Raw genomic sequence first — 23,268 nt, 5'->3', positions numbered from 1 at the left:
AATCGATTTAATTTAGTTTGCTTTTACTTGATATTATATTCAGTATCATATTCAAACATAAAACATCTTCTATGAAATATAACACTTAAGTCAGCACATTACATTCATGGATGCATAATTGGAACAGATACCTGTCATGTTAAAGTTTTTCATAGTACTTTACTTTGTATTTTCTGTGTGTTTTACTTTTTATTTGTCACAATCGATTCAATTTAGTTTGCTTTTACTTGATATTATATTCAGTATCATATTCAAGCATAAAACATCTTCTATGAAATATAACACTTAAGTCTGCATGTGAGTGTAGTATAAATTTCAAATCAAGTGATCCATTCCTAATTAATTAAAAACCAGTTAAAATGTGAATGAGTTAACAAAAAAAAAATTGAATAACTTTCTTTTTTATTTTAATTTATCTCTGCAATTCCTACCAAAATATTTCTTCTTAATTATTTTTCCTTTAAAGTAAAACTTTAGTGCCTTAGAATTTTGATAAATTGAATTTTTGTTTCCCTTTGGCTTATCAAAGATCTGCTCTAATTTGTTGACATTATTATATTATTTGAATTATTCAAAATAAAATTTGTTTGTTTTGTTTGCCATAATGATCTTATTTTCTTTATTATTATTTAATTATTGAAAATAAATCTCATAGAAAATTTACGACGAATTGCACAATTTTGTAAAACTGAAATGCAATTTGAACCATGTAAACCATATGAACTGTGTTTGGTATGGTATTCGATGTATTTTTCTTTTAAAATATTTTTTACATTTCATATATTAACAAACCACGACACACACATATATATAGGCTGTGGATTTAGGTTGTGGAAATGAAGAAACATTTTTCTAAGAAAAAAGAGAAGGCATCAGCTCTCTTGAAGTTAACCTTGTGGTGATGGATGATTACTCATTACAATTATGCTGCATTGTGGATGACTGCACTTTTGAAGAATCACAAAAGAATTTTTACATGGGATGAATTTATTTTCCAAAGAATGATTCCTTAGAACTATAACTATACATCTGCTGAGCTGGAACAACATTATGAATGCAATAAGCATTTTACAACAGTTATACAATGTATACTTTGAAACAATGGACAAAGTCAACAAGCAACTATTGCATGTTAGTGAAGCTGGAGCTAGAAGTGGGAGAAAAAGCTGACATAAGAGCCGGTCTGCTTATAGGGATGCAAAGTCTTGGTCTAGAATCTAAGCAGAGGATTGGTCCAGAATTTTCAGCATTGCAGAACAGACTGCAGATGTCAGATTTTAGGAAAGTGCATAATTAAATCTAAAAAAGAAATTTAAGGAACTATTGCTGATTAGTTAGTAATTTATCAGTGATTTATTTTCTTATGCATATTTTACAATATGTAAGATTTTAAAAAATGTAAAAGATAAATAATAATTCAAATTGGCAATTGCCGCTTAATGCTTAATTTTAAATAGTTTATTTCCTCTCTCTCTCTGTTTTAAAAATAGTAATATTTTTCTCCATTGCATCATTTTGTGACAAACCCATGTCATATGAACCTTACATAAGACTGATGATGAAATAGCCAATAATAATTTTACAGCAGTATTTACTATTCAATTAAATGAATTGAGAACCAAAACTAACTCATTTTGAATTAAGATTTCATCTAGAACACAACTGCACTCTCTTTCTACACTCCGGCATAGCTGCTTGCTGCTCTCTGTTTTTACTATAAAGCTATCAAAAATGTAAAAAATTTTAAATTAGCACATGTACTGTGCCAAGTTGTTTGTGGCCACAACATGTTTACTGAAATAAAAATGAAGATTTAATCTGCCTTGGCTGGCATATGCAATCAAATTTCCTGCTGTTTATTATGGATTCAACAATCTATGTTTCTATGCCAACATTACATCTTGAGTTTTCTTCATTGCAGTGACAAAATGCCATATTTCTCCATCTATGTCATAAACTATTTCTAAGCCTTCAATGTTGCAAAGTGCTTTTATTACACACATATATATATAAATATTTACACCTATATACTATGAGACAATTAGAAATGTTATTCAGCACTCGACAAACAATTAATGATTTTCATCAAAAGAAACCATGATGGAATTTCCAGGAAAAATATTTTAAAGTTTAGTTACAAGCTATATTAAATTTTTTATGATGTGTTATTAACTAACAAAGCAGAAAACCTAGAAACCAAATATTTAGCTAATGGGTATGAGGCAATACCTAAGTTTAATACAGTAGGACAGAATGAAATACCACTTTTATGAATCTTATGTAGAGCATATAATATGGCACAAATAGCAACAAATGGAATAAGCAATTTTTATAGTTGAATCAAAAGGATTTGTGAAGATTTATCATAGTTTTTATTTTTAAGATATTGGAAGGTGACAGAACTGTAGAGGTAGGTTATACTGGTTTTTGTTTAAATATAAACGTTTTTGCCCTGTGACAACTATTTGACCACCTTTGTCAGCCTTTAAGGTGATAATATCTAGATTAGAATGACTTTCGTGAAACACATTATTTCTGATTGTTGTTCATTTTTTATCTTGCCTTCAATGCTTAAATTTGTCACAAAATTATGCCTGAAATGACAGAAATTTCTGGATCACCTTCAATTGTTACTAAAGTATAAACATAAAAAATTTATTCCCAATTTCATTTATGTTAAATGTAATCAAAAACTGTCCATTTGTATTTAAAAAACTCTCCTAAATTGCAAACTAGCCTTGCTTCAGTCTATCATAAGGGACAAACATCAGCAATTATCCAGAATTTAATTTGAGCTTAATGAGATTCAAAATTCATGTCGAAAACTCGCTACCATTGATTGCATATAAATCTCAAAACTTCCTTTAACAGTCTTTCACAGTTTAAGTATTTTAAAAAAATCTTCCCATTGTAAACCCAATCCAATAGTTCATATTTCTATTGTTAGTTTATCAAAGGAAAGAAAAAGAGTTTGTATATATAGTTTTAACTTCTCAAAAATTTCAAAACCTTCGATTCCAAAAATTTTAGCTCCCACTGGAAAAACATTCAAACTCGGTAAAATTTCAGACTCACAGACAGACGTGATTAGACATCTCATCACCCATAACATGAAATTTAATTTCCTTTCAAACCGAATCTAAGTGTAACAGAAAGAAAGGCTGCATTGCATGAAATTCATTCTAACTCAGATATTATCATTTCAAATGTGGACAGAGGTGGGTCAGATTATAGTCATGGGCAAAAGCATTTACATCAATGGTGTCGCTAAATGCTTAAACAAGGCATTGCACATTTTTTACATCTCCTCCTTCAAACTAAGTGATTCTACAAGTGGTACCTAAACTAAAAGGGTAGCAAACAATAATTCATTACGACCAGGATTTGGTGATTGGGTTCCTTCGTCCCCAGTCATGCTTTAAAGGAGAAGTATGTAAGATTTTTTTCCTCCCTCCTTTCCAAATGTATACTTGCCAACCTATGACATTCAAAAATCGGGAGATTTTTCATAATGTTAAAAAGACTTTTTAAATGATAAAAATATGGTTTTTAATAATGAATTAACTTTAAATAGTTACTAATTCTTAAATGCAGGCAACACAAAAATACCTTACACATAAAAAACCTTTTTATTACTTGCATCGTTTAAGGGGAAAAAAAAAAAAAAAAAAAGACACTTTAATCACTTTTGTACAAATGTTATGAACAGTGGCAGATTTTGCTTTCATTAAGGAAAAAACTTCATAATTTTGTTCATAGCAATTGCCATGTAGGCCTGCTTTCACTAGTAAAAGTTTTTCTAATGTGTCATCACTAATATTAGATTGAAATTTAGTCCTTGTTTTCGCAACAACACTGAAAATCCTCTCACACTTTGCATTACTATGGGAAACTGTCAAGATGGCCAACATAATTCTAGACAGTTCACTATATTTTAAAATTCCTTCAGCACCTTTCAGTTTTCCAATTAAACTCCACTGGGTGTCAATCCTAGCTGATTTTATAACTTCATCCAGGTTTTCTAATTGTAAACTACAAAATTGCGACTCAATATATCAGTGGGAACATCAGTATCATCTTCTTTCATAACATAATGAAGTAACACAGGAAATCTGTTCAAAAAGTACCTTATATTAGAAAAGGATGCATTTGCTAGAGCATCAGCAACTTTGCAAAATCACTTCATTGTTGACTGGTAATTTATGTAGTATATAATCACATACTCGACAGAAGTAACTTCTAACATGAAGATAAAACTTATTTTTGTCTTCTTCTGAAAGTTCTTCCACTACTTTTGTAGTTGCAGCTCCTATTACCAAATCTTCATCTTTCTTCTGATTTTCTCTCTCACCATAAATCACATCATATATAGAATTACAAGACAAAACACAGACTGGTTTTACAAACTTTGATAAAATGTCTTTAAACAGATCATAAATCATTGATTGCAAAACATGAATTAATGGAAATATGCTTTGTAGAACTGTGTTAAGAACATCGAATGATGGCAAAATGAATTTAAAAAAAAAGCAAAAAGCTTTGTTAAAGTCCAAAGGGAAAAAAAAAATAAATATTCATTCTTCACAAGATAAACTTACAGTAATCGGAAAATGTTTGTTTCATGTATTGAGCAATATTTTTATTTTATTTTTATTTTTTTTTTTTTATTTTGAGAGAAATTTGAATCAGCTTTAGGCTTATATTTTGCAGTATTATTTTGAGAACTTCCAGTTGAATTGCTGAATGGTGCAGAAATTACTTTATTTTTCTCAAACCTATTTTTAACAATGGAAGTAGTAACTACATCTCCATTTACTTTAGGTATTTCATAAATTTCAATAGAGTCTTTTATCTTAACTCTCGAAGCATTTACTTCTTTAAAAAATGCAAGAAGTGGGTTCCATTGATCGAGGATTCTAGATAAGCATTTCTTTAAAGACAGCCAGCGTGCACACACATTTCAAAATTTTTCTCATTTCAGTATTATACAGCTGTTGGAACTATTTCAATTTTTCCTTCCTTTTAGAACTCCTTTCAAGATAATGATAAATATCAATAATGTGTTTATCCACATCTATTGGTAAAGAAGCTGCCCCTTTTTCGGTTGCTAAATTTAAGAGGTGACAGGTGCACCTCATAATCTGCAAATCTGAATTTTCCTTTCTTAACCGTTTGAGTCCGGCGTGCGCTTCACTTGTTGTATGCCAAAAATACGGCACAGCGCGATAGCGCTTCTCTTGTTTTGTATCAAGAATGCGAAGATGCTGCTGTTCGTTAGTATACTTGAAAAAAGATTATTGAAAATTGAAAAAAAAAATTATTGAAATATTCAATTGGTTTCGCATCAGGAGGAGGGGCATGCTTTGGTCCAGGTACTTCAGAAAAAGTATTCGATTCGTTCGAAAAAATTGTATCCATGGGTAAAAACTCATCAATAATATCATCATCGGAGGTACTTGCAGTTACTTCATCATCAGCACTGTTGTCATTAATAACTCGTAATCTCTTAGAACGAATGATGATGTCATACTCTTCATTATCACTTCTCGTAACATAGTCACTTTCAAATGAATCAGAACTTGACTTGGTTATTTCGTAATTATCAGTATAACACTTGGTAAAAAAAATGAAAACAATTTCCAATTCCTATAAAACAACTGCTACTGATATCACTACAACTGCTCTCATTAATTGCATAAAGTATACTAACCAACAGCAGCATTTGCATTCTCGATACAAAACAAGAGAAGCGCTATCGTGCGGCGCCGTATTTTTGCATACGACAAGTGAAGCTCAATAACGCTTCGCCGAACTCAAACAGTTAAGATGCCTGCAACACCAGTCTTCAAGCCTACCATTACTGGTGCATTATCGGCACCAAGTGCTAAGCAATTATCCAGAGGGACTGCATTTTCTTTTAATACTTAGCTGTGCTATGTTAAAGCCTGTCGAATGTCCTTCTAAAGTGGGGTCATTTTTTTTTTCAAAACAACTCATGTTGTCCTTGTGTTTTTGTGTACGCGCATGTTTGAGAACATCCGCCCTTCCACCATGCGAAATCAAAAAATCACAATGACAGACAGTACACATCGCAAATTGATTACATTTCCTTGAGGAAATAATGGAAGGAAAGTCAACTGTGTACGATTTTTTAAACATACACGAGTATTTCACCTTTCTCGCAGACATAAGAAAAGATGATAATTTCTAAAACTATTTCCCTAAGGCACGTGTACTCACACAACTCAGGACAAAATGAACGAAATAACTAAAGAACATCCAAATAACAGCCTTGAGCTTGCTTTGTGCTGCTCATTGTCTAATATATGCCAGATGACACGCAGTGGAGCTCGATGCCCATTTAAGAACGACGTTTCTGGATACATATGCTCTCACTCACAAAGCAGAAATACTCACACAACTCAGGACAAAATGAACGAAATAACTAAAGAACATCCAAATAACAGCCTTGAGCTTGCTTTGTGCTGCTCATTGTCTAATATATGCCAGATGACACGCAGTGGAGCTCGATGCCCATTTAAGAGCGACGTTTCTGGATACATATGCTCTCACTCACAAAGCAGAAATTCTCATCTGATTCGTACGGTTTTGTTTTAGATATAATCTAGAGAAAATTCAATTGCTTTCAGACGTCCAAAATCACTTTTTTTTTTTCTTCATATAACGAAGTATTAAGCCAAGTTCCATAACAACCGTGAGAAATTTTAAGAATAAGAAAAAGTCGGGAGAAATATATTGTAAATCAGGTTGGCGGGAGAGTTGGCAACTCTACAAATGTCTTTGTGATGTAATTGGAAGCATGTTCGAGGTTTGAGTTTCAGTGAAGGCATTGCGCACTTTTCAAGTCTCCTGCTTCAGAGTAACCTTATGACTCTACAAGTTTTAAAAAAGCCAAGGAAAGACAGAAATTTGTGGCATAAGTAGCCTTATTGAGGAAAATTTTAAGCTGTGAAGTTATTGATGGTGATATCGGAAAATAGATAGGGCTGTGTAAAAACTGGTAACTTTAAAGAGATGGGGACATTTTACTGTACTAGTGAGAGAGATTTTGGTTTAGGTGTATTTGATTATGGCAAAGCACTCAAGGGATAGCTGCCTGAGGGCAGGAGAACATTCTAAGGGAAACTGGCTCGTATACACATCCTACATGGGGAAAACCACTGAAATGCCCATCCCGTTCACTGGGATTCAAACCCTGGACCAAACTACTAGCTTAGGGACTTTACTACTTGGGCAGTAGTGAAAGAGAATGAGGATACAAATGAAGATAATCACAAGATAAAGAGGATAAGATAAATCTGAAGTGTTTAATAGATGACATATACTAAAGGACTTAAAACCACTAAAGGAATGCTACATTCTAACTAGAATCTGGGCATTTTCCCTTCACTTGCTGTCCTGTTAATATGTTGACACATACTTTTCTTTGATCAAAATTAGTTGTTACATAGATGTAGAAAAGTCATGACTGTAATCAAGTTGATGATGTAGTTGTTAGTGATAAAAGCCCATTCACAGAAAAGTTGACGCAATTGTGGCTATGTGAGCATTTCTATTTTTGATACTGACACTCCTAAATTAGCACAAAAAGTATGTTTTTTTTTTATTCACATTTGTGTCTTTTTTATATCTTTATAATTATTAATTTCGATGGGAAATTGGTAATCAGTGACATGTTAGTAGAGCAACAAGTTAGAGAAGAGTGACAGTTTCTGTGAGATGCTTAAGTTAAAACAGATTCAGTTTTGTTTCCATTTCATTTTGTTTGCAAATTTTAATACTATTATTGACTAAAGCATTGTATAAGTATTTGTCAATAGCCTTACATAAGAATCATATGGCATGAATTTATTTTGAAATGAAGCAATACATAGAGATTTATTATTTAGCAGTTAAGAATAGAATGGTTAAATTTGTCAAATTAAGGAGATTTAAGGGATTATATTAAAGTTGCAGTTGTACTTTATGTATTTCTATCATTTATCTGTATATATTACAATACTGTATTTACAGTCTAAATTTGCTTGTTTTTCATGTAACGAAATTTTAATTGAAGTTTCTCATTATAGGAAACTGTATCGTTTTGTACGGATCATACTGTTCTGATCTTGCTGTTAGTACATCTAATTTAAATCTTGCTTTGGCAACAGATTCTATTGTAAAAAATTCATTTTTGCTTGAAATTCAAAAGTGCCTCTCTAAAGGTAATACTGCCTGAAAGGTAGTTTTAATTTTTTAATTTATATCATGAATAATTTTTAATAAATGCTTGAAATTGTTTATAAATATTATTTTACTGAACTCACATTATTATTAATAAATAAAATTTCTCCTTTCCAATGTATATCACTTGATATTTAAAACATGATGCATACTTCATAGATGTAATGTAAAGGACACTTTTTGTGATGTTTCCCAATCATAACATGAATACAAGCCTTTTTCCCTTAGGAAGTCCATGAGAATGTCCTTTCCCTTTGACAAATAATCTATTCATGTATTGTTGTAATCAATGAATTAAAATAAAGGGAAAAAATCCCAGATTTTCTTGAATTCGGGTCTTTAAGAGATTCTCACATCTTTGTGTAACAATAATTAAAAGAATTTTCCCGCCTAAACTAGCTCTTTGCTCTAACAGTTTAAATGAATCCTGTTATTCTAATACTCATTTTCTTTCAAATAAATTTCTTATTGTCATTTGCACAGTCTGTCTTTTCAAAATGGCATTGTGGAACTGCACAGCATGTTTTCTTCTGTAATGTGTTATTCCATTGTATGGTTGTCCATCATTGTCCAAGTGGATAAGATCACTGAATAATGGCAGTTAACTTGTTGCCTGAAAAATAGGCTGACTGCATGAGTGTTTTTATGGTTTCTTCATATTTGATGTGAATACAAGCCAGTTTTTCTTAGAAGGTCCTCAACAAAGACATTTCTTTCCTTAGAATGATAGTTCTAACATGCTTTGCTATAATCTACTAATTCTTAATATTTTTATATGGCAGTTGAAACTTTTGTAAATTTTGGGCAATATTTTTTACAGTTTTGAAGGAAGCCATTCACTTCTTTTGAACTCTTTGGCAAATTCCAAAGACCTGTAAAAAATTTATAAATCGCAAGTATGTAAGAGCAAATCCAAAAACTTTTTATCACATGCGGTTTTAAAGACCTAACCATATGTTCATCACATCGCAGCAAGAAAGTAACTATTATTGTCTAGGTGGCAACATTCTTGGCATCTTCTGAAGTTCCCAATTTCAGATGAAACAAAAACAGATTATTCTTTATAAGTTTTATATATTTATGGTCTTGGTGAAGAGAAAATATATTTTTTTAAAAAAACTGGGAAATTTCAGATTTTATATTATGCCCAAAAAGGCGTTTTTTAACATTTTGTGTGTTACCTTTATTTATTAAATATCATGTTCTTCTCACCATAAAATTCAATTCAACAGCAATAAAAAAGTGTTAAAAAGAGCATCTTTAGAATTTCCGATACACAGTCTTGCACGCTGGAGATAAAAATGTCTCCCCCCCCACCCGTACAGTGTTGCTATTGCTTGCTTTGAAATTGTTGAGTTTATTAATCAAAAACTCATAAATGCTTTACAAAATATGAAATAGATAATAAAACAAATTCTAAATTTGGTCCTTCAAACGTTCATATTTGTGTGGAGACGTATGTAATTCAAAATTTGATGGCTCTATATACTGTTTTTTTATCACAGTGCGAGAATCATACATACTATTTCTTGCATATGGGTGTGTAATGATTGAATGCACAAGTTGATAAAAAGATAATAAAATTTATTCTTATCCCAAGAAATTAAACAAAATGCTGAAATTTTCTCAGAGGTATTTGTACAATAACACAAGTATCACCCAGTAGTTATATTTTAAACATCTATAATGTAAATAGAACTCAATTCAAAACAGAGAAAGCTAATCCGATCTCGCCACGAATTCGCTACAATCAGTAACAGCACTAAGTAAACAACTGAACTGATATGTTTTCCTCCAGCTTTTATAAGCTTTTTAATCATGTATGAGAACATTCTGGTATTTTCTCGATTTTTCAGGAATGCAAAAGAGTACAATTACGAGATATCTATTTATTAAATATTAAATGTGTATGCTCCCATATTTTTACTTTTTCGGAGTAGCTTTCTTTTAAAACTCATTGCTGGCAGCATTGCATGGAAAAAAGAAACAATTTTGACTACAATTAAACTAAAAATAGACAACTAGATACAAAAACCATAACACTGCCGCCTTTCCAAGGACTGCACGCTTGGGGCAGTACAATTTCCTAGATAGAAATCCAACAACTACTTACAACTAAAGTAAAAATGCAATAATAAACATTGCATTACAAATACAAAATTAGAAACAAAAAGGACCATGGACTTATACTATCTAATATTATATACACTACGTACTATGGCCATAGTAAAGAGCTAACCTGTCGTAATAAACGACTTTAGGCTTAGAGTTCGATGACAGATCCAAACCACGACGTTGTTCAGCCTGTTTAGGACTGTGTAAGGACTCAGTTTAGAACACAGTCCTTTCCATCGAGTCTGATTCCACAACCACACCTTCTCGCCTTTATTGAATCAATGTCCAATAGCTCTTGTGTCGTATCGGGTCTTCATCTTCTCTGTCACCATGTCGACTCGCTCTTGTGCAAAATTGTGCATCACTTCAAACCGGGCCTGGAGATCTTGCATGTATTCCATGGCGATGGAGGTGCATCCAGAGAGCGACCAAACAATAGATCTCAAGGCAGACGAAGATCACGGCAAAAGAGCATCTGAGATGGGGAATAGCAAATAGTCTCGTGGACAGCACTGCTGTGAGTCAGTAAAAATAGTGGTAGCTAGTAGTAAATGCTGTCTTTCCTCGGTCATCATTATGTATTTCTACTTGCCAATAGCCACTGTTTAGATCAAGTGTGGAAAACCATCTGCTTCCCGAAAAGTGTGTCCAAAATGTCGTCTTTCTAGAAAGAGGGTAGCTGTCTTTTTCCATAACCTCATTCAACCAGCGATATACAATGCAAATTCTAGTCGAACTGTCTTCCTTTCTGACGAGGACTAGGGGAGATGTCCAGGGAATTGTTGAAGGCTCGATGACATTGCTTTCTTGCATGTCCTTTAAAAGTGTTCTTACCTTTTCCTGGTTTGCAACCGGTAGATGTCTTGAATGTTGCTTGGTTGGTGGATGATCACCAGTATTGGTTGTATGTTGCGTGAAACTGGTTCAACCACAGGCAGAAGACGAGCGGGAGAAAACATCTTGATCTTGAATGACACGTTCGGCAGCATTCCTCTCTTCATCGTTTAATTGCGCATTCTGCAATAATTCTGATGCTCTCCGAAGACATGGATTCTGGAATGTTACTCTTTCATTCAACAATGGTTGCTGGAGTTCGTGCTGAAACAACTGTACCTTTTTTAATAACTCTTGCCTTGTCAGTTATATTAGCAACTCTCACTGTGATAATGGTCCTGGATAGATCAATGAGTGCTGAAGCTGCTAGTACTCCTTTCGTAATTTTAAGTAGTTCCTAACAGAATACTCGTTCCCTGAACAACAACATCCAAGCTTACATGTAGACTTTATGAGGCTCTAAGCCTTCTATTCGGCTGTGTTCCCGGAGCAGGGTGGAGTAGAGAGTAGATGGTTTTTGCCAGGAAGATAACACACTGTAAGGCTAAGGCCAGGTCAGTGGTCTTTCTTGGTGGTGCTCACTCACTCACTTTTTTTACAACTTAGAGTTAAAAGAAGAAAAAAGTTAAAAGAAGTAGCCCTAACAGTAACAGCTCTTTCTCCTACTCAAGTTAGTGTGGAAAGACTCTTCTCAGTTTTGAAGTTTATAAAATCGGATCTATGGCCCTCCAACAAAGACGATCTTGAAGCTACACTGTTTCTTAGAAATAACTAATGCCAGTTTTTCCATTTCATAATAAATTCTAATTAATATAAATAATTTGCTATGCCATCAAATTTTTTTTCTTTACCATCTATTACTCCTTTTATATTAAAAAAGTAAGCTGTAACCCATGTGTATATGTTTACATATATATATATATGTATATGTTTACATATATATATATATATATATGAGGGAGTCAGAGTCTTTAAAATTCCAGGAGTTGGAGACGGTAATTTTCCCTACCGACTCCACAGCCCTGTTTTTGGCACTTTTGGTAAAACAGTGCAAAGCCTGAAATCCAGGTGTCTAAAAATCAAAAGGTCTATTATTCCAATCTCATATATATATATATATATATATATTTTAAATGCTTGGCATTATTTTCTTCCCCCCTCCCACACACACACAAAGTGTAGGTGTGGAGAATGATACTTAAGAAAAAAACGAGACTGCCATAAATAATTTTTCTTCTGATTAACTGGAATATTTTTCCCGTGAAACATCATTATCCATGACAGTATTGAGACATACTGCTTATTATTTCTCTTTTAAAAACAGCTGTCAAGTAGTGAACCACATTTTTGGCCCTTAAGTGGTTGAAGGAGAACAACGTTTTTCTATGGTAACTAGCCCTTTGAACATTGAAACCTAAAAACCCATGTTTGTTTGGAGTGAAATGTTGCACATACTGGTTTTCTCTTGTTAGTCTAGTAGGGAAGAAGGAGTTAGATTCTATTGAACTTAAGCTCAGCTAGCATTGCAAAATGTACTCCTCGATAATTTTCTTATTTGATGCAGCTTATTATTTTGTTCCATTTAATATTAAAAAATTTTATTAAAATTAGAGAAATAATGTCTTCATATTACCCATTCCTTGAAATTGTGCATCCATCAGTCATCCTATGGATATAAAAATTTTGCTTGCACTGAAATGCAGTAATAAAAAGCTGTTTTAAAGTCAGTGCAACAATAAAGCTATCCAAAAAAATCTTGAAATATATTAATGTAATGTCTGTTGTGTGGAACACTGCAGTAGAGCATGAGAGAATTGGCATTATTTATAGGCAGTTGTTAGACTTTTTTTATAATGATGATAGCCTCAAATTTAAAATCCTTCAGATTTTGCAAATAAAAAGCAAAATTTTTTAATGGAATGTAAGAAGAAATGTTGAAAGATGACATAACTGAAGTTCCATTCCAGTGGCAATGCTTCAGTCATCAATTAGTTAACAAGGAGTAAAATCTATGGGATGGTTTTAAATGCAAAAAATGTTGCCATTTCTGCTTTAAGTTACATTTTAATTTCACATGGTGTGGGTTCAAGAACAATCTTTCTCTCTGCAGAATGTTTTTATTGAAAACATAGCATAGTTCATCTTCAGGCTAATTGTAAAATCTATTTTAATTTAAAATAAATAATAATTAGCTAGAGAAAATGTGATTATATCAGGAAAGAAGCCCAAACCATTCTGATGGCTGATACCAAGGAAATACACAAAATAAAAAACATTGCTGAGTGGTGTGACTTTAATGGAAATGAATTGCAAAATCTTCTGATTAATGGAAATTTTGCAGAAATGTTAATAAATGCTGAATGAAAATGATATAACTGAAGTCTTCATTGCAGTAATAATGCTATAATTATCAGTTAATCAGTGAACGGCAAATTTTGTAGTATAGTATAGAAGCCAGAAAATGTTCATCATCGATAGTGAAGAAAGTAACAGCGAAGTTGCTAAGAATTAAAAGATTGAGATTTTAAGTATTTCAATTCGCTATTTACAGGGTTTGTACAGTCCTTAAGAGTCCTTAGGTTTTTTTTTAGAATCAATTTTTAGTCCTTAAAAGTCCAAACTCGGCAGAAGGTCCTTAATTTTAATCATCTGAAATTTCTATCTGCTTTTACGACTGCCATTTTAAGTGTGAATTACCATTTTAGAATAATATTTTTGGCAATTTACTGGTAAATATGGTTATCTTTTGAATGGGTGAATAAGTTTATGGGTTATAATTTGTTTTTATTTCAAGTTTCTGAGCAAGAAGTGAAACATAAGCATTTTGAAATTATTTCATTTTTTTTAATGAAGAGCTCTTAAACAATGTTTTGCTTTTGGGGATGTAAATTCTTTTATTAAATTTATCTAAATTTTCAAATTTATCAACATTTTGATGATTTTAAGATAAATTTCTGGAAAATTTTCAGTTCCGAGATCTGGGAACTTTTCGACCTTTTTTTTAAAAAAAAACAACTTTGTAACATTGCTAAATAAACAAGGTATAATGCCATAAGGCACAATTTATGAAACAGTTCTTAGCAAAAGCAAAATAGCCTTGTAATTAATTAAAAATGTCTTTAATTTTTTCGTGATGAAAGTCTTTTCTGTGTAATTTCTCATATATATGCATCAGCTTTCTCTATAAAATTAATTTGACACTTTTTCTCCTCTTTTTTCAAAATATTTCTGCCTTTTTGCTATTACAGGTAGGGTTAATTTTTTTAGGATTTTAGACATTGCACATAGGAAAGTTTAGAAGGATTTGAACTCAAGATTTATAGACCTATGTTTCTAGAACATTCCAGGAAAATGTGACAAAATGAAAAATGTCTCCATTGTATTAACATGTAATGGATGTAATTTACAGGAAGTTTGCGATGAATTTCTTACTTTTTGAAGAACGTTTGGAAGAACAATGAAAACATAATATCTGCATGCCTTACTTCTTACACTAGAATATTTTTCTTAACGTGTTTATCTTCCCTTTATTTTGGCTACTTTTCACTAGACACAAGCATAGAAAATATCAAAAATGCTTCCAGTCTCATCACATGGACAGGTATTATACACTCATGTCCATGAATTAAGGATAATTCGGAGTATGCGGAAATCGAACTCTAAAATAAATATATCACCTGTAAAATCACTACACACATCTTCAAGAATCATATGCAAATTTCTGGAAGTAACCAGATGACACCGATGGTACGTCACAATGACGAGAGTGTAAGAGAGTGATATATAAGGAATACAGGCAAAGAAATAAAACTGTTCGCAGGCGCTTTATAAGCATTTCAGTGCAATAACCGAATAGTTATGACACAAAGGACGCATCAGGATGATTTTTTACGTGGTAGAATTATCGGCCGTCTGGAATGTGGGCGTACCCAATTGGAAGTATCAGACGAACTTGGAATTGCATAGAGTGTGATCTCCAGGCTTTGGCAATGATTCCAAGATGATGGTAATGTGAGTAGACGTTACAGCACAGGTCGCCCCAGAGTTACAATGCCGAATGAGGACCGGTATTTGGCAGTTATTGCCAAAAAAAACAGGCGGAGCACAGCCTCAGACCTGTCTCGTCAGCCACTGTTACGATAATTTCAAGGTAGACCGTGCACAGACGCTTAGGGCAGATTGGTCTATATGCTCGTAGACCTGTCAGATGCGTTCCACTTACTGCAACTCACTGTCGCCTGCGGTTAGCCTGGAGTAGAGAGCATGCATTGTGGACACGCAACAGTGGGCTTGTGTGATGTTTTCCGACGAGTTCAGGTTTAGCTTGCAGTCTGATTCTCGCCGGACTTTCATATGGAGAGCTCCAGGTACCCGTTACCACCAAGAAAACATCATTGAACGACACTGTTACGGTGGTGCAGGAGTGCTCGTTTGGGGTGGAATTATTCTGGGTTCCAGAACTGACCTGCATGTTCAAGTTGGAACCATGACAAGCCAAATCTATCGGGACGTCATTCTGGAACAACATGTACGTTTGTTTCGGGGCGCCATGGACGCACAATTTGTGTTTATGGATGACAACGCCCGTCCTCACCGTGCAAACATCGTAAGCGAATGCCTTCAATCGGAGGATATCACCCGTATGGACTGGCCAGCATTCTCACTGAACTTGAATCCAGTAGAGCATATGTGGAACATGCTTGGCCGACGAGTTGCAGCCCGTCAACCTCCTCCTACATGTCTACCGGAACTTTGGAGAGCATTGCTTTTTGAGTGGTGTAATATCCCCCAAGATCAGATCAATAATTTGATACTCAGTATGCCTAGCCATTGTACGGACTGCATTGCATCGTCTGTGAGACATACAATGTATTAACAATCATATCAACCATGTAATATTGGTTTTTTTGTAAATAGGTTTTTTTTTTTTTTTTTTTTTTTTTTTTTTTTTTTTTGTAATTTGCTCCGGGAAGAAAAAATCGCTAATTTTTTTAATAATATTAAACATATAGCATCTTTTTTTGCTCCTTACTTTTTGTTTAATAAATAAGCTTTACAAATAAGTCAAATTTGTTTTGCTTCTAACTCTTCCTTTGCCTGATTTTGCATTATCCTTAATTTATGGACATGAATGTAGAAAGAATTTTTCTATTGATAAAGAAATTCAAAATTTGTTATTAAGATTTTAAGGTCCAAAATCCTAGAATGCAGCAAAAATGAAAAGAGGTGATTGACAATAATTTTTCACGCCATCTTCACAAAGGGGAAGCTCACTTAAAAGTACCGGAAATAGAAATGCACTTTAGATCGATTTTTTAGTGCAATGGAAAAACTGCTGATTTGAAAGCATGCTTTTATACTTTAGGGTATCATCTTTGTTAATTTCAGATGAGAGACTAAAAAAATCAAGAAATATTATTTCCCTGGGTTAGGATACAAATACGTGGTTTAGTCTTCAGAGCTGTTGAAAGGAGGAAAAATATTTCTAAGGCCACTTTTAGGTGCAAAACATTTATCTTTGGAAGGAAAAAAGGATGACACACTTGATGGCCGTATAAAATATATTTATTAAGCTTTATTGTGACTTCAATCTTGACCTTATCTTTTATTATTCACAAATAATAAAATCTTTAACTGTTTTTCTTCTTGAACAAAATAATATATTACAACCTATATTTACAAATAATTAAAAAGGGCCCATTACGGGTCTGGTAATCGAAAGTGTGTGTGTGTGTGGGGGGGGCAACTCTTGCTATCATAGCATGAAGCATGCTCTTTTTATATATTATCTAAAGCATAAAATATAATAACTTCAAAAATGCAACATAATTTTTCAGCTGGGTTGTTTCATTTTTCAATTTTTTTATTTTTCGGCTGAGTAACATCTCCTTGTAACATTATACTAGTTCAGTTGCAACATGATATGGTTTATGCATGCATATTTGCTAAAATATTTCATAAAACAATAATATTGGATTTAAATCACTTTCAAAAGCTTTTTAACACAATTTTGTTAATATTTAACACAAGTATAATGTAGTAGTAACTTGTGTTAATATTTAACACAAGTATATTTAGCTGTGTGCAATCATCAAAACACAAAAAACATAAATTTTATTTTAAAAATTTTTAATTTCTAACGAAATTTTAAAAGTATCTGCCTTTAGACTTACATGACTGTATTCAATCACCCATCTCTATAGATGCACATCAAAAATGTTGTAGAGGGGCACTGGTACAAAATATATACCAGCCCTCAAAAATCAGAATTGCACTCTAGGTTTTTTAAATACTAGATAGGTTAATAAAATTTATTTTATCAAAAGAAGCACTTCAAAGTTTTTGAACTTTCCATAAAGCCTCCGAGACTTAGGAATTGATGCTTTCTCTGGTCTTACATAGTTTTCACCCAGCCGCCGATATATTTCTAGTATTTTCTGCCTCTTGAAATTACTGAAAGGTGTATGAGGGCTGAATACTGTTACAGTTATACAAAGCATCAATTGTAGTTATTTAATTAAAATACCTATTAAAGTGATCCAGGGACCAGACCAAAATGTCACCAAGTGGTTGCCAAGCTCGGCGAATTTGGCAACAAAAATTAGTTGGCAAAACAGCTGCCAGCTTGGCAATATCTTACTAAATTAGCGAGATAGCCATTTACTCAATGTTGTTCCTTTATTTTAAATGTTAGGCTAAAAATGTCTGAGAATTAAAATAATAAAACAGAAACTAATGTGTATTTGCTGCTTCTGACTAAACTTAAAATAATTTCTAATGTGTTAGATTTGACATGCAGTCTAGCCGACCTCAGCAGGTTCAAATATAAAACAAGGTAAAAAATACACTTTCTTTCACCTATTGTAGGTATTTAGTGTTCCAAACTAACAGAGACAAAGAATTTGTGATTCACCTGGGGTAGCATTTGGATTCTCTTTGAAGTTATCTTCTGTGCAAGGGAACAGATGAAAGACGAAGTAATACTACAAACCGATATGAACTGGATATAAACATTTTATTACGGTTACACAAAACTCTACAGAATGCCTACAACTTTTGAAATTTTTGCCAGCTAGCAGCCAGCATTCTTTTTCACCAGCTGTGTCTCTCTCGCAGAATCATGACAGCAACATCAAGAATATTTTTTCTTAAGCTGCTGTTGGTGGTTTTTTTTTGGGGGGGGGGACAACACAAATTAATTTCTGAATAAGAAAACATGAATATGATTTTCGAAAATATTAAAACAATTATATTCCTCACAACATTTTACTAATAATAATATAATTAATATATAAGTTCAAAAAATTAACACAGAATAATATACTTATCTTAATAGAGTTTTTACTTATAAGGTCAAGATTGAAGTCACAATAAAGCTTAATAAATATATTTTATACGGCCATCAAGTGTGTCATCTCTTGATAATTTCAAGGAACTCTTGGTTCACTAACTATGTTTTCTCAACACTTATTTTTCAGCAGAACATCCTTTTTCTAGATTTTCATGTTACATTATGCAGGAAACAATATAACTTTTTCACATATAACTTCACTATAATTATCCCTATATGAGCAAAATCTACAACAATATGTATATTTTCTGTTGGTGTAGAACTTTACACTAGTGACATAAATATTGTAGTTCGTGCATTTGCTTATGTTCTTCATGTGAGTATTAATATAATAATAAGTACATACATTTAGATTATTTGCTACTACAGAGTATCTCAGAAAACTCAAACATATACTTCAAAAGAATATAAAGCGAAACAGAAGATAAAATAACACATTAAAAAAAAAGTGCTGATAAAAGTCAAATTTTTGCAGTTGCATTTTTGCAGTAATACATAAAAAGGTATGAATGTATTAGTACATAAAACAGTAAAATACTAAAAGATAGTTTCACGAAGTAAACATTCTTGTTAGAAAACACAGAGGGTTATCAAAATGTCTTTGGAATGTTTTGTCAACCCTCTCTCCAAATTATTGTCAAGAAGATATGACTCAGGAGAAATGATAAGTATCATAGATTATTATATAAGACAATAATTACAGGCACATTATTTATAATTTTAAGTATAATAAGAGAAAACTGCAAAGTACTAAATTGCAATAAAATTAAATATATTAAGTGATATATTTTAAGATGATAATTTTAAACAATTATTAGTTTTATATATTTTTTTTTTTCATTTTTATTTATTTTTGTTGTTGTTTTGTTAACTCTTATTCTTTGTAGTATGTCATTAATACTTGACATTATAACATCAATTTTAACTTTGAATCTTTCTATATTTTAACAGAGCTAAAAAAATATTGTGTATTGCCTTTTGAAGAGGAAGTGTCTGTGAAAAAGTCAAAGATTTGTATTATAGAACCATACACTGGTGTTATAGGTGAAATCATGTACTTAGGAAGAAGTGGAGAAAATGCTCGTAAAATTGCATTCTTATTGAAAGCAGTATGTTCCTTAGACCACAGAATAAAGACAATGCTTATCGCTACAAGAATTTGGGCCGAGGTAACTGCTAAATTACTTAATTAGAAATTATTTCAGTTTCCTACTATTGACTTCTACTTTTCTATTAATGTAATGATAGTGAAGCTGAAATAAAGAAGGCAGATCAAATTCTCTGGGTGTTTAAACATTTGTTGTTTTACATTTACTGTTTGATGAGTAAACAGGTGGTTTGTATCTCTTGCAAGTTGTCAAGGAAGAGAACAAAACATTAAGTTTATCTTGTTAGTAGACAAACAAGATGTGAGAATATAATTCTTGGAATGAACCTTTAAAAGTACATGTATGAAACACTAGTTCACCAGTGTACACTAGTAAATATTTATACAAGAGGGTCATTTTGGGGGAATTCCTTAAGAATTGGTAGAATTTTTCAGGGAGCCACCATATGTTGGGATTTAATTTTTTATAGTTTAAGTTTTGATATTAATTAACTTCTGTTGCTTAGATAAGTGATATATAATTATACATATTAAATTTTTGTCATAAAAGTGTATGAGACAGCTACCTATATAAATGCAGATGTATACAAATATTTGTGTAAATTTAAAAAAAAAAAAAAAAAAAAAAATTAAGTGCCTTCCATTTGGAGACGCCAATTTTTTGCTGTAATAATCTTCAAAGGATTTCCTATTTTCTCCTTTTATGAAATAATGATGAATATTCAAATGAAATGTTTCAAATTTGTTTAATGAAAATCAGTAATATTTTATTACATTTATTCTTTGATAGGTAAATGATCTGAGTTATTGTTAATTTTAGACTCAAATGTGAAAAATACTATTGATTTTATATACTTATTTTGGTCTCCAGTACAAAAATGTAAAAATGCATACCAGGTTATAAAGTTATATTTTATTTCTCTAATATTTCTGCTTTTATGTTTCTAGGCCATTATTTATATTTTTATCTGGTAAAGATGTTCAAATAATCTCTCATTCAGATGCTTTATGTAAAAAATTTTATTTTTATTATACTGATTCTTCTTTATTTGAACAAATATACTAGTAAACTGGTAAAACTGTAATATTTTATTTTTCTACTCTATTGATTAAAATTCAACTACTAATTTCCTAATTCATTTTAGGTATGTGTAATTCATGAAGCTGAAGATGGAAAACTTCCTCCTGTAGCATTTAATTTGTTGGTAGTACACTTTCTGCAACACCTCGAACAACCTATTTTACCCATTATTGATATTTCTATGAAAGGCTGGGTAAATATTTTTTTTTCCAATTAAATGGTTTTAATCAGTGATTTTGAAATTATTTCATTCTAAAATTAACTGTATTCTTAGATAATTGACACCTTAAATCAAAGTTCTTTTATTGAGATTTTGTAATTTGTATTAAAATTCTGTCAGAAATATGCATGTTCTTTGGACATTTCCATTTTTATGTATGTTTCAAGTATGATAATTAAGAAATTGTGAAAATAGGCTTCTTACTTTTAAAGAATCATGAACTCCTTCATGAGAATGTGTGCTATGTATAGTGAATAACATGCAGAATATGAATAAAAAAATCATCCAAATGACTTGTACAGTCATTAGGTAATTTTTGGAAGCAGGAGTCGTGAAAAATATGCAACACCTTTGCCGGGAATTAAACCGTGGATCTCTGGAATACACGCTCAGCGTGCAGGCCACTACACCAAAAAGGTGAGAGAAATACCTTATGTACTTCCCCTTTTAAAGGGCGACTGGGGTTTTAGGGGACCCAATCGCCAAATCCTGGGTGAGGAGAATCATTATCCAACATCCTTTTAGCTCAGGCGCCACTGTAGAGTCATTAGGTAATTTTTGGAAGCAGGAGTCATGAAAAATACGCAACGCCTTCGCTGGGAATCAAACTGCATTACTATTATAATAAAATGACCTTGCTTTATAATCTGAATTTAGAAGTCTCAGGAACTAAAAGATGCCTGTATCTTAGAAATTATGAAAAAAGTATGAATTAGAAAATCGTTGAGCATTACCTAATTAAATTAGAAGCAAAATTTTGAAGAAACAGTTATTACTAACAAGAATCACATTTAAAAGTTACTTGAATGACTTTACTGGGCATCCTGTTTACGTGTATATAGTCCAAAATTTTTTCCCTTGAAGATTTGTTACTTCTTTGTTATGAGCTAGCCGCCATATAACTTTTTGATGACATTTAAAATTTGCACATAACAGACTGGGCAGTTTTGGTGACTAAATATAGTGGCTATTTTAACAATAGAATACCGAAGATTTTATGTAATTTATATGTATATGTATCCCTCTCTATATAAATTATAATTAAAGGGGAGTACTCCTATTAAAGTTCTTGTGTTTAAAATTAAATTAAGAAAGCTAATAGAGTAAAAGAATTACAGTTTGAAGTCAAATTCCAATTTACAAATTCGAAATTTTTAAGTAATATTCGAAAAAAATTTAATTAAAAAATAAATTTTAGAAAAATTTTACAAGTATTAAATATTAAAAGTTATATCGGTATGGAAAAATTGCTTTAGCAATGGCCAATAGTAGCGGATGTGCAAAAATTGTTAATGATAATTAAAAGCTATTAAAGATAATTAAAGCCATATAAGAAAATTACTTGAAAATGAACAATTGAAAAGATAATCCTTCCGTACATTTGTTTATTTGTTAATATTTATACAGGGTAATTCTAAATTGTTTTTACAAATTAAGAGGGTCGATAGTACCCAACCAGACAATCCATAATTACCATAGAACATAGGGTAGCATTCCACTCTGAGAGGCAGAAAAGACGAAAGTAGAGTGCATCGACGAAGAACAAGGAGGCTCTCTCCTAAGACTTTCAAGAATTAACCGAATTTGCACTGAGAAGAAGTAGCACTTTGCTCTTAGTTGGCATCGGAGAAAACCAATCACAGCAAACGGTGTCCTTGAAAACGGCACCACATCATGACTTCAAGTATTACCTTGATAACATGGTCCGAAACTTAGTGAATTATAAAGCATGGTGGAAACATGGGAATGCTAAGGCGGAGTACCCGTATGAGGAATTGGCAGATTTTCACTTGCATGAGTACCCGTATGAGGAATTGGCAGATATTCACTTGCATATGGTGAAGCAAAAGGGAATGGAAGCGAAGCACGAAGATTGTACGAACAGTGGTTTCCAACTCGTCGGATTCCAAGTCATCCAACCTTTTCTAGTGTTGATCGAAGACTGCTAGAAACCGTTCTTTTACCAACTCAAAAAGCAACGCAGGAAGTTTGTGAAATGCATGAGCCCCAGAAATGGAAGAGTGAGTTTTGACTAGATTTTAAGCAGTTCCTTCCACAAGTACGTAAGCAGTGGCATACGAAATGGGTATTTATTTCTCAGTCAGTGGTGTAGCATATTTTGCATGAGGAGCACATGCACCTGTTCCACATGCAAAAAGTGCAATTTTTGGACACAGATGGTTATCCCTGCAGGACAGACAACACCACCAAAAATGTTCCGTGAGCATCTGGGCAGGTATTCTAGGTGATTACCTGGTAGGCCATTGCATCATGCCAGACCGTTTGACCAGAATGCACTGAATTTTTTCTTCAGG

The 23,268-nt window shown here is 32.4% G+C and overlaps 1 protein-coding gene across 8 annotated transcripts in view; it reads left to right on the top strand.

The window, feature by feature from the left end:
* The window catches only part of LOC118187177 (terminal uridylyltransferase 4-like), a 150,401-nt gene that overhangs the window by 46,056 nt on the left and 81,077 nt on the right, over nucleotides 1–23,268 (top strand). For all 8 annotated transcript variants that reach the window (XR_015044449.1, XR_015044450.1, XR_015044451.1 and 5 more), the window contains 3 exons: nucleotides 8,091–8,225; nucleotides 19,496–19,713; nucleotides 20,798–20,926. Coding sequence is in view for 5 of the 8 variants with exons in the window: in XM_085827751.1 (XP_085683877.1) it covers nucleotides 8,091–8,225; nucleotides 19,496–19,713; nucleotides 20,798–20,926 (482 nt within the window). In the remaining 3 variants the exon portion in view is untranslated. The remainder of the gene's footprint in view (nucleotides 1–8,090; nucleotides 8,226–19,495; nucleotides 19,714–20,797; nucleotides 20,927–23,268) is intronic.

Source organism: Stegodyphus dumicola, chromosome 12, assembly GCF_044657685.1.
Source record: "Stegodyphus dumicola isolate Sdum_Otavi_A_Nest chromosome 12, ASM4465768v1".
In the NCBI taxonomy this organism is placed as follows: domain Eukaryota; kingdom Metazoa; phylum Arthropoda; class Arachnida; order Araneae; family Eresidae; genus Stegodyphus; species Stegodyphus dumicola.
The sequence above is the reverse complement of the archived record's forward strand: the minus strand, read 5'-3'. Positions and strand labels throughout refer to the sequence as shown.